Genomic DNA, 13,013 nt, shown 5'->3' on the forward strand with positions numbered 1-13,013 from the left:
ATGAATTGGCAGTCCTGTATTTTTGCAATCCGTAAAATATCTAGGGCAGCGTCTTGAAAAAGTGCTGAGAAAGCTTTGATGTTGTTTCAGGCTCCAAACAAAAAATATCTGCATAAAAGCAGAAGCAGGTTAAGTGTTTTTTGTTTGTTTTTTTCACAGAAACTACACTTTGACTTTTATATTGACTCTCAGTTAAAAATGCATGCGTTTGTGACAATGTCAAGAAGATGACATGATGAGCAGAAGACACACCAAAAAGCATAACAACACTTTGATAATGGCAATTAGTGTTTGTGAAAGGCAGCTTAACAAATTTGGAGGGACATACATTATTTTGTGTGACTTTTTAAAAACTTTTCTTTCATATGAAAAAAATGTGACAAATAAAACCCAGTTTAGATAAGTCAATGTCTGTTTTTCGTTAATGTATACACATTCCATACAAAGAATACATATACAGTCAGTTCTAAGAGCTGAACAGTTCAGAGATGGGTAAAGACTTGGTAGTGAAAACACAACTCTTACAGTAAAATCACAAAATGTGTCAATAATTATTTAGCTTTTTCTAAGGTAAGTTGGAGATTGTGCACACATGTTGATTGATTTGACATCCTTTTTGTAAACAGGCACAAAAGCTTTTCTTTTAACTGTACAACAAAATAAGTGTGTAACCTCTTACTGTATGTGTCATATCTGTGCTTTGCTTTTTAATTTTCAACCTACCTACCACAACACAAACAACTAAAGGTAAAAATAACCAGAAATAATGTTGGGCTTCTAGGTCCATTATTAGCATTAATTTTTGCATCATTAATATTAAGAACAAACCCAAAAAATATGTTAATTCTCAGCACAACAATTTTGTTCCACCTTTGATTTAAAACCATTTTCTGGTGCTGATATAAGATGGTTTCAGGGGATTGATTGGGCCTGTGTGTTCTGTCTAGTCACTAGTCAATGAATGTGAGCCAAGCATGCCAATATAGATTCAAAACAACTGCACATTGCATTTAAAAAAAAGTACAGAACACAATGTCTTGACAGACCAACCAAAATCAGTTAGACTTGAAATGGCTTTTTTCTGTTTTGTTTTTTTAATATTTAAGTTTGGTAAATTTAAGCCTATTTGGTAAGACATAAGCAAAATGATCTTAAGAAAAATGTGATCAAATATTTTCATAACAGTGGAACCTCGATTTACAAACCCCTCGTAATACAAACTTATAGATTTGCAAACCACAGACCGAGTAGAAATATGCTTTGTTGTACAAACCTTGTCTCAGTGTACGAACGTTTCATCCACCCATTGTGTGCCTCGTAGTGCCCTGCAGCATATCCACTGTGGGCGGGCTGATTGACCTCCGTCAACAGAGCAGTGCTGTCGTTGGCTACTGTGCAAATTGCTAGGCTGTGTGCTTTTTAAGGGTTTTTCAGTCTTTTTACTGCAATTTCAAATTTTTGATAGCGCAAGATGAGTACAAAGAAAGCAATGCACAAACCATGAGTGGTTTGAAACAAACAAACTTTGGTATTGTTCCTGTTTAAGAACCTATTAAATTTGTAAATCGAGGTTCCAATGCATACCAATTCTGATGCTAATCAATGTCTGCAGCCAGAATCATAAGATCATTTTAGTTCAAAAGTAAACATTGTGTGATTGCAACTTAATTAGACATTTACCTGCCATTTGCAGACACATGCAATTGGTCAGTTCAATTCAACAGCGTTCACTAAAGGTCTTTATTGGACAAGCCATTTCTCAAATGTACTCAGCATGGTGTCCTCCAACCATTTCAGCTGTAACATATGACCTAAATTGCAATAGAACTAATATGATTGTACTGTTATTGCTGTGCGGTAACTTCGTCAAAGAAAAAAAGAGTAATGCACTTGAGAATGAAACATAAAAAGGCCAAGACACTTGTGGTGTGATTTTAGTCAATAGTGCTAAAATAACAACAAACTCAGTTTTATGAATCACATCTGTGTGGCGAGGGTAATTGTGGTATTGCAAGCAATCTTAAAATTGATCATTCCCTGGCCAGACAATTTGATTTCTTTCAGGCACCCCAAGTCAATGCATAATAATGTGGAAAGAAAATAACTGCTTCCAACAAACATTTCCAGAGAATAGAAACACTCTTGCTTTAGTATCTGAGAGTAGTCAATCACCAAAATGTGGATAGAATCTCGACACACTGATATTATAAAGCACATCATAAGAACGGAATGTCCTTAACGTGTCCATGTTTCTGTTAAATACAAACACATTATTTTAAATTGAGGGCTCGAGACAGTGTTCCCTGGAAAAAGGGTATTAAACATATTTATTACAAATGTGGACAATTGTTTGATGTCCTTTTTCAATGGAAATTGTGCTCCTAGCAGTAAAATCTAAAACATTAGAAAAAAGGTGCTCAAAGTGCGGCCCGGGGGCCATCAACATTGTAACGGCCCGCCGCACATTCTAAAAACATGTCTACAAAAAAAAACATAGTGAGTGATATAAAAGAGGAAATATGTTTAAAGTAACAGGAAACAATTGAAATGTTGACACTAAAATCTAGAGAGTCACAAAGTATTAAGCAGGAAAAACAAGAAAGTTTGATCATATTACGCCTCACTTGCACTGGCTTCCTGTGCACCTAAGATGCGACTTTAAGGTTTTACTACTTACGTATAAAATACTACACGGTTTAGCTCCAGCCTATCTTGCCGATTGTATTGTACCATATGTCCCGGCAAGAAATCTGCGTTCAAAGAACTCCGGCTTATTAGTGATTCCCAGAGCCCAAAAAAAGTCTGCGGGCTATAGAGCGTTTTCTATTCGGGCTCCAATACTGTGGAATGCCCTCCCGGTAAAAGTTAGAGATGCTACCTCAGTAGAAGCATTTAAGTCTCATCTTAAAACTCATTTGTATACTCTAGCCTTTAAATAGACTCCCTTTTTAGACCAGTTGATCTGCCGTTTCTTTTCTTTTCTTTTCTACTCTGCTCCGGGGTGGACCGCTAGCCTGTCCATCGGATGGGGACATCTCTACGCTGCTGACCCGTCTCCGCTCGGGATGGTTCCCGCTGGCCCCACCATGGACTGGACTTTCGCTGATGTGTTGGACTTTCACAATATTATGTCAGACCCACTCGACACCGAGGATGTCGTTGTGGCTTGTACAGCCCTTAGAGACACTTGTGATTTAGGGCTATATAAATAAACATTGATTGATTGAGATACCAATACAAATGGGCAGCGCGATTACGCAGTGGTGAGCGCCCGGGTTCGATTCCCGGGCTCTTTCTGTGTGGAGTTTGCATGTGACTGTGTGGGTTCTCTTCGGGTACCCCAGCTCCCCACCACCGCCAAAGACATGCACCTGGGTATAAGCTGATTGGCGACACTAAAACTGGGCTGAGTGTGTGAATGGGAGTGTGAATGGTTGTCTGTCTATCTGTGTTGGCCCTGTGATTAGGTGGCGACTTGTCCAGTGTGTACCCCGCCTTCCGCCCGAGTGCAGATAAGATAGCCTCTAGCCCCCTCGCGACCACGAGAGGGTCACGCGGTAGAAAATAGATGGATAGATGATACAAATTACTTCCTGTTTCTCAAGAACAATACTGATAACTGATTATTTAATTTTATTTAAAAAATAATAATAATTACACCCTTCTTTTCTGCTGGCTTTTTGGCTTATAAGGTTTGATGTGTTGATGTGTGATGTTTTTTTTCCTCATGCGAAATGTTTGCAGAACATTTTGTGCAATAATCGCATGAAATGTATTCTTCTAAAGCAGTGAAGGAGTCTCAAACGATCGACGGCATGTTTTTTTACAATGAGCTCAGGGGAAGATTAGGACATGAGTACAGTAGGAAAAAAGGAGCACTTGATCAGCTCACCCTTAATGACCTAATTTATCATACACCCCTAATAACCACAAACAGCTGACACAAAGGCTGTTTTATTTTTCCTTTAAAAAAATCCATCCATCCATTTTCTACCTTGTCCCTTACGGGGTCGTGTATATCAACTTCGCCACGCCGTCCCCGGCGTGGCGAAGTTGGTAGAGTGGCCGTGCCAGCAATCGGAAGGTTGCTGGTTACTGGGGTTCAATCCCCACCTTCTACCATCCTAGTCATGTCCGTTGTGTCCTTGGGCAAGACACTTCACCCTTGCTCCTGATGGCTGCTGGTTAGCGCCTTGCATGTCAGCTCCCGCCATCAGTGTGTGAAAGTGTGTGTGAATGGGTGAATGTGGAAATACTGTCAAAGCGCTTTGAGTACCTTGAAGGTAGAAAAGCGCTATACAAGTATAACCCATTTATCATTATTTATTATATTCGCTTTGAAAATGAGATGTACTAAAATGCCCTTGCATCTTTCGATTCTACAGTGTGCGATCCTCAGTCTGCATTAGATCTGCATGGAATCACCAAGCAAAGTTAATTGTACCTTTTCTACTGCTACCACAATACAAAGTCTGGAACTTACATAAACTGTACATTCTGACTAAAATATAAGGAGTGCCCTTCTACATATGGCATGATTTCAAATCAAATAAAAAATCATAAAAACATTAAGAATTGCATGAACACATATGTATTTTGAATCTGTTACTCTCTCTCACCTTCATAGAAGATCTTAAAGCCACTGTTTGATCTACTGTTGTCGGTGGTGAACAGCAAATACAAGAAGTTGCTGGTGCTAAACAGGAACTGAGGAACCTGGGTTCCATTGAAAGAGCCAACCAGAGGTGAAAGCAGGTTTGGGCCGTCATGTACCTCCAGGAAATCATAGCTGAGTTCAGTCTGAAACCTTTAAAATAAAGAAATAATGAATGGAAAATGAATGCACTCTTTCTGAAAAATAATTTGATAACCTATAGAAAGTTTCACCAACACCACGCTGTGTAGCTTAATCAGCGCAGTGCATTCATGCCCGTCATGTGTTTTATAGGTTTTTGTGTGAGTGTGTGTACTGTATATACATGTGCTACGGTTGTGTAACTGCTTTGTGGTACAGACCTGTCAAAGCTGATCTTGATAGAGCGCCCTGGCTCTGCTTCTATGACCCACTCGCAACTAAGAGAGTCTTTGTAGTAGCCGGGCCACCCTGGAGACAAGATGACTCCCGACGGGCCTGAGTAGTGACCTCCGCAGGGAGCTGGTTGAAGGAAGAACGTTTGTGGGAAAGCGAGGATTAGATGGACACAGAAGTTCAGAATATAAACAAGTCAAATGGCACAAGACGCAAATATAAGTGCAGAAGACAAGAGAGGAAATTGGACAATCTGAGTCCCCAAAGGGTACATAATTGCATAAACATAAGATAATTGCTAACATATCAAAATAGAAGACTGTTCATTGTTTCCCCGTCACTCTACCATGCTTCTATTTCCTCAGTTCTCTTCTGACGTGGTCATTATTCTGTTTGTGTACCTTCACATTTTGGAATGAGACCGCTCCACATCACCTTGCCTTCCTCTAAATGGCAAGTAATGGTGTCAGCCCCCTGCGTCTTGATAAAGCCCTCGTCACAGACCACAGAGATGGAGCTGCCCAGTTGGAAACTGTCTCCGAAGCGCCTGGCATTCAGCGGCACGCCAGGGTCAGGGCACTCATTACGTCCGAAAGCTTGTAATGAGGAGAAAGACAGCACGATCTGGTGACAAGCACTCTTGTTTTCGTAAGAAATGGCTTCTTTAAGGTGTGTGGAGATAAGGTAAATAGATGTAGCTGTCCATAGGACAGCAAGGAACCTTAAATAGCTTGTTCTCTGTACACCCAGTGTTGACGAAAGCCTCTGCTTCTTGTCTCTTTGCCAGGAGGTAGAAAATACCATCATTTTTGTCAATGAGGCATAAAATCTGAGCACAGTGTGTCGCTTCTTGCTAGCTTCCACAACCTTTGCGCTTGGATGAAAATTAAATATAAATATTATTCAACAGTGGTACCTCGACTTAGGAGTGCCCCAACTTATACTATTTTAAGAAAAGAGCTGTCTCTTGTCTAATTGTTCTTCTTTAAGTTAAGAGCAAAAATGTTTGTTACCAGTCGAGTGGGCATGGTAAATATCAGTCAACCCTGAAGGATCCGCGAAAACCATGCGGTCCTACTCGCTGGCATTAGCTTATAGAAAGAGATCGACATAAGTTTGTTTTTCTAACCATGGGAATGAAGAAAGTAAGTGTGAAGGACAGTGCTGAGAAGAAGCGGATGGTATATATATGTACTGGCAAAGCAGTTGGAGTGTAAAACTGCTAGTCTGAACCATACTGAAGCCGAAAGAGTAAAAAACGCTAGCCAAGGAAGTCATGGCCCATTGCCCGGGTCATGTTTGTGATGTTTGATCTTCATTTCTGATCTTATGCCCTTTTTGTTGCCATGGACACTATTTATTTGCACCTTCCTCTGGTTAGTGGTCAGGACGCTCACCTGATCCGGATAACCAATCAGATAGTTATTAATACCTCCCTCACCATTTACACTGCCTGGCAGTCGTGTTCGCTACACGCAATGTTTTTTTTTAGCTTTACACAACTCTCTAGTTGTGTATTTCTTGATTCGCATGCTGTAGACCAGGGGTAGGGAACCTATGGCTCTAGAGCCATATGTGGCTCTTTTGATGACTGCATCTAGCTCTCAGATAAATCTTTGTTGACATTGCTTAACACGATAAGTAATCACAGTGTTGAAAATAACCACGTATCAACCAGACTACAAAGCCATCAGCAAAACCATGCAGCACCAGAAGTCACATTAATGGTAAGAAGTATTTTATTTATTATTGGTTAGCTTCAGAATAACAATGTTATTAAAAAGAATAAGAGACTTATTATACTCAAAAAATGTTGGTCTTACTTACAAATGCACACATTTAGTTGTATTCAGTGTTAAAACATATTATATGGCTCTCACAGAAATACATTTTAACATATTGGGCTTTCATGGCAAAAAGGTTTCTGACCCCTGCTGTAGACTAATGATGGTCAGATGAAGCCTCATAAGGCATCAAACCACTTGAGCCAATTGGTTAGAGAATTTCTCGAAGCTTCAATACATGCTCCGGCACAAGACACCACCAGCTGGTCAAATGTAAAATTACAAACAGCTGTATCTTAACCACATAAAGTGTGATGCATTGATTTTTTGCATCTGTTATGGCTCTTGGAAATGACAATGAATCACAATAAATGTTTGAGCGAATGGACTTGCTAATTAAATCAACAAAGTATAATAAATAAGTTTTATGTATTATATATGTACTGTATATGTATTGTGTGTTTGTATTTCGGCAACATGGTATAATCACATGATAGAAAAAAACACTATGGAATCTGCCCTGTCACCTTGAGAAAATGGCATAAAGAGGGAGATGACAACATAATGTAACTTGGACTATGATGTACAGAACAGAAGGGATGTATTTTATTGTTTGTTTTTTGCTTTAAGCGATAATTGTTTTGTCTTGACAAAACCTCTCCATCCAGCTACTGATTTTTGGTGGTTGGTTAAAAATTATAAAAACAGAATGTGTTACTTTATTAAATGTAATATTTACAGTGATGAACACATTTTAGAACTGCCGTTGCTGAGAATCAAACCCGCATCATGTGGCATGAACTGCGACAGTGCAAACGATTGTGCCATCAAATATTTAATGGTCAAGTTATCACCAGTTAGCTATTTAATTCACAACAGAGCAGTAACCGATTTGGATTATATTTTACGTCATTCTTTGATTCTATTGGCATTTTAACAACTATTTGTATTCTCTATCCTGATTACGAACTCAGCAAAACTCTCAAAAGTCCACATTTTCAGTGGAGCTTGGGTGGTTTATGAGTTGACGAATCTCCCGGCAAAATCTGAACCGCGTCTCGAAACAATCGATTGTTACAGGCGGGCAGCGAGGCTGAATCGCGTCCCGAAACGGTCACATGGTACAACTTGGCAGCGAGGCTTCACATGTCATTATTTCTGGCTCCTCCCCTAAATGAAGCAAGCCTCAATTCACGCTCCGTGGAAACGCCCCCTCCGTTACTCGACACAAGCCTCGGCACATTTCCTCCCAACACCACAATAGACTCTCTGCATTACTATGCGAAGCTAAAGCTAGCCTCAGGCAGGACATATGTTCTCAGCGGTACGCTGGTTTGATTTTCGGCTTTTGTCTTGAGGATAAATCAGCATCTTACCTGTTCTTCTGCTTCTTGGGGAAACGACTTCTGCAACCATGCGAACAAAACGCAACAAAGGACGTTCAAATTATATCTAAATGACGGACATGCATCCCCTTGAATTAAAGATGGAGAAGCTGCTGATGTTGTGTCTGACGGAAAAGGAGCTTGAAGGAGATACCGTAGAAGTCCACTTTCCAAGGTAAAATATGTACATTATCATTACGTTACTTCATAAATCTACTGTAGTAGTTCGTAGTACAGTCTATTGTGTTGATTTTCATACAATATTTATTATCTAAAAGGTTTTTTTTTGTTTTGAAGGACATGCTTCATATTAAAATGGTGCCGTTTTGGGGGGCCAATAATTAATTCAATTGATTTTAAAAAAATATTAATGGGCATGTTATGAGTTACGCTCTGTCACCGCACTCATCAAGCTCATAAGTGGAGGTACTTCTGTATTCTTAACGATGATGTTTTCCACAGAGAAACCTGACATTGTCAACAGCTACAGCACATGTGTAGTTTGACGCCATAACTTCCTCTACAGCAGTACACTATAACAGAAACACACTTTTTTGTAGGGATGGGTACCCAAACGCGGTTGCAGAATTGTGCCTACATAAGTAATCAGACCTGGAAAAAAAAGTAGCTGTCAGTGCCTCATTTTGGTGCTAAATGAATTTAGACCCAGCCAACTGCAACAAGTGTCTGAAGGTGCTAAGTAACGTCCTGACAGAGGCACACAGTCTGTCTGACTTTTTCTAAACTCAATTGCTGATCTTAACACACCAGCAGTCTTTGTTTTCAACACTGCACACACATTTCCCCGTAACGGTACACCGGAATTCTGAACATCAACAAGACAACAAAAGAAAGCCTCTTTTCTGTATACTGTAACTGCTGGGTTTGCTGCAGTAATTATGACAATTAGTTGTGGATTGTATTTCTTATTGTTGAATGTATTACTTACTGTAGTTATCATTTTATTTTTACTATACTGTTTAACTTGCATGTCACACAATTACATAAAAATAAAATGTTGACCTATGATGATTTACATATTTTCTGACCTATAATTGTTGTTACAATGTCGGATATGTGTGCTAAACAATGGCAAGGTTCATGCATTTGGGCATAAGTTTGCACGTAGTTTTAGGTGCATCTGACCGCTGTGTTTTGCAGTGTTTTTTTTAAGATGATATACATTGTTATGCTACAGTAAGGTGGATGTACTTATTTGGACATTAAGTTTAAGCTATCAGCCAGAGGGGAAAGGGCTCATCACCCACTGCTTCAGGCTGTGAGAATATTATGGCCGTTGATTCTGTGTTTATCTGTCTTTACGACATTTTACACAGTACCGTATTTTCTGGACTATAGGGCGCACCGGATTATAAAACGCACTGCCAGTGAGCGGGTCTATTCAGGTCTTTTTTTCATACAAAAGGCGCACCGGATTATAAGGTGCATTTAAGTGGTCATATTATGATTTTTTTCTAAATTTAAAACATTTCCTTGTGGTCTACATAACATGTAATGGTGTTTCTTTGGTCAAAAAATGTTGCATAGATGATGTTTTACAGATCATCCTCAAGTCACTTTCTGACAGTCGCTTCAGGATGCGCCGTTTTTTGGGCGGTCTTATTTACGTGGCTCACCTTCGACAGCGTCTTCTCCCCGTCATCTTTGTTGTAGCGGTGTAGCGTGCAAGGACGGGTGTTGAAGAAGTGTCAAAAGATGGCGCTAACTCTTTTAATGACATTCAGACTTTACTTAAATCAACAACGGAGCAGCATCTTCTCATCCGTGGCTCACTAGTGCAACTTGTGTCCCGTGAAATACCGTCCGACCGGAACTCTCTAATAACTAAAGTTACGTGGGTGAATTATGTAAACCCACTCCACTGGTAGTTTCCGTATCGATCTAAGCGTTTGCAGGTGTACCTGATGTGACCGGGGGAATCTATATATGTTTATTTTCGACCATGTCTGGAAACAATTTGCGTCTTCACGAATTATATTTAACAGTGTACATTTTCCAAAGATAAGTTATGACACTTTTGGAGCAGGTGGTGTGTGGTTTCATTTGCAATCTAGGAACGTCCTCTACAAGCAAACATCTTGAAGACGTATGCAGAAACTTTACGCAAAATCCACACCAAAGAATGTCCAGTACATATTATCTCGAGTTATAAACCACAAGGTATAGTGATTTATATAAAGGTACCCATCCCTACTAACAGTACTTGCACTTTAACAATATATCTCAATATGTTTTAAAATGTACAGTAGTTGTACAAAGAGTTAGTGTATTCATGTGCTGATCATTGGTAATGAAGTGCTCAAATGGCCACTTACTGCTGTAAGTGATGTTGAACCCCCGCCCTGACATAGAGTGATCTGCCTGAAACTCCAGCTGCAGGATATTGCTGTTGGACGTCAGGTGGGAAGGAACTTCCGCCCCTGAGAAACGTCCCAAAATTGTGGCTCCTGACTGGTCGCCATCTTTAATTGTGAGGAAGTCATAGGGTGGTTCAAGGTCAAAGTCATTGAAGGCCAAGTGGATTCGGGAACCAGGCTCTGAGATGATCAACCATACACAGTTGAGGTTGTTCCCGTAGCCTTCTGGATAGTCAGGAGACAGCACAGTCCCCATTGGAGCCGTAAAGTTGGAAAAGCAGGGAACTGTGCGAGAAAGACAAGAACATTATTTATACTAATATAAAAACTGAAATATCCCATGCGAGGCAATTTGTTTTTACAGCAACATGACTGTGCAGGTCCATTCTACAGTCTGCAAAGCCGAGATCAGACTAAAACTGCTTGGTATGACTAGTTGCAGAAGAAACTACTGCTCCCTTGGGTCCTGAGGCACTGGAGAATCATGTAGGGGAGGCAACAATAAGAATTGGTGTGAAAAAATACAGCGTAGACAGAAAACTCAATGGGCAGAGGAGTTATGTTCAAATGGACACTTCACTATAAGAAACACGACTCGAGTTTTGTTATGGAATTGGGATAGGTGCAGTATAGTGAGACGTTCAAGTTTACAATGCACAAATCCTTGTATGAGCCCTTCTCTTCCTCCAGCCATACACCATCAATATGCTCTTTGACATTCAGGGAATTGGCGTTTACACACTAAGCACGGCACGGCCATTTAACTGCATTGCAATTAATCCTCCAATAGCTAGGTGTCATTGCAAACTTTTCAAGCACATAAGTAATTGCTTAATTTGCCGCCATGGAAAAAAAGCATAATAGACTCACATATGCAGATGGGGATATTTGCAGACCACTGATTGTTGTTCTGGCAGGTTATCATCCTCTCCCCTATGAGCTCAAATCCAAACTGGCACTCAAAGCGCAAAACGTTGCCATTTAAAAAGCCGCTTCCCTCCTGGTACCCATAGAGCGGTGTACCGGGATCGCCACAACTCTCTTTATCAATTTCTGTGGATGAGTGGAGACAAGGTAGAGATATAAATGGAAATACAACAATTGGAAATAAAAAGTAGAGGGTACAGTAGGTATAACAGTATTGGTAAATCCAGCAAAAGGAGAATGGGAGCGAGACAGACAAACTGAAAGACAGTAAAATTGACAGATTGCTTCACTGATGGAGACAACCATTGATCCCAGTAATGAATACAGATAGCAGCATCAACACTAAACTCTTTCTACCTTTATAGTTGATCTTGAAGCCAATTGAGCCCACACTTTCATCAGATTGAAGATGAAGCCACATCTGATGGGACATGCTGACAATCAGGTCTGGCACAAAGCTCCCAGTTAGTCTACAAAAAACGACAAAAGCATCCAAACAAACATTTCAACACCCATCTCCATATTTTGTCTTGTATCCCAAGAACAGCCAGATAGTGGAACTTTCTCCCACCAAGTGTATTGCCAGATACTCCAAATATGGACTTTTTAAAGTCAGCACTAAATACACATTTACTGTCTTTATTGTAATTTAGTTCTGATGTACATTTATAATATACGGCTTACAAGCAATGTCTATTTTCCATAATTGTGATGTGTTCATTTTAGTGCGCCTTAAGGGTCGCGTTCATCTATTAGATGGCACCAACAGACCTGAAATGTGTTAATAAAACAAAACAAAATGGAAATGTATATATTATAGATTAAAGTATTGTGATATTTTTAATCTTATATATACAGTGTCATCCTATCCATTGATACGGAAATGTGTCAACGGTATTATAAATAGGGATGGGTACCAAATGTCGTACTTTTACAGACACAAACTGAATTCCGTCGCCACAACCGGTTACTGATTCACATAAAATCAAACAGTGCTATATTATTATTTAAAACCTTTGTTACACGTGAAGTCACATCTGGTTGTAGATTCGGCACCCGCTGAAGCGCTTGGCCACGAAAATAAGCACTCAAGCACTGAGGACACAGTCAGCCAGACTGCCTCTGTGTAATGTTACAATTTTCCATGCCAATAAAGTATGACGAAAGCACTCAAAAGTACAATATGGTTCTACTTTTCAAAATGCGCTAGCTCAATGCTAATTTACATTGGATTTGCCTTAGACATGCTACCAATTAGCATTCAAAATTTTACATGGCGATTGTAACACCTCTAATGAAAACTGCAACTAAGCTGTACGCTACAATCAAACAGCCGGGGTGTAATAAATACAATACTTACAGTATAAACACTTATAGGACTCAACAAAAGATAAGACAGGCACAATTAACTTAATGGCAATAACTACTTCCTGACTATGGCAACACACCGTAGTCTTTACATGACTGCTATCTAACATCTTAGAATTGCAACTGCATGCAAAGTATACTA

General features: G+C 39.8%; 1 protein-coding gene across 3 annotated transcripts in view; it reads right to left on the reverse strand.

Moving 5' to 3' along the window:
* Nucleotides 1-13,013, reverse strand: part of LOC133660203 (CUB and sushi domain-containing protein 3-like) — a 616,484-nt gene that overhangs the window by 352,125 nt on the left and 251,346 nt on the right. For all 3 annotated transcript variants that reach the window (XM_062063483.1, XM_062063482.1, XM_062063484.1), the window contains exons 12-17: nucleotides 11,861-11,973; nucleotides 11,447-11,629; nucleotides 10,535-10,861; nucleotides 5,431-5,625; nucleotides 5,017-5,155; nucleotides 4,620-4,807 (exon numbers count right to left, since the gene is read on the reverse strand). In XM_062063483.1, the coding sequence (XP_061919467.1) occupies nucleotides 4,620-4,807; nucleotides 5,017-5,155; nucleotides 5,431-5,625; nucleotides 10,535-10,861; nucleotides 11,447-11,629; nucleotides 11,861-11,973 (1,145 nt within the window). The remainder of the gene's footprint in view (nucleotides 1-4,619; nucleotides 4,808-5,016; nucleotides 5,156-5,430; nucleotides 5,626-10,534; nucleotides 10,862-11,446; nucleotides 11,630-11,860; nucleotides 11,974-13,013) is intronic.

The sequence above is a fragment of the Entelurus aequoreus genome, linkage group LG11 (genome assembly GCF_033978785.1).
Source record: "Entelurus aequoreus isolate RoL-2023_Sb linkage group LG11, RoL_Eaeq_v1.1, whole genome shotgun sequence".
NCBI lineage: Eukaryota > Metazoa > Chordata > Actinopteri > Syngnathiformes > Syngnathidae > Entelurus > Entelurus aequoreus.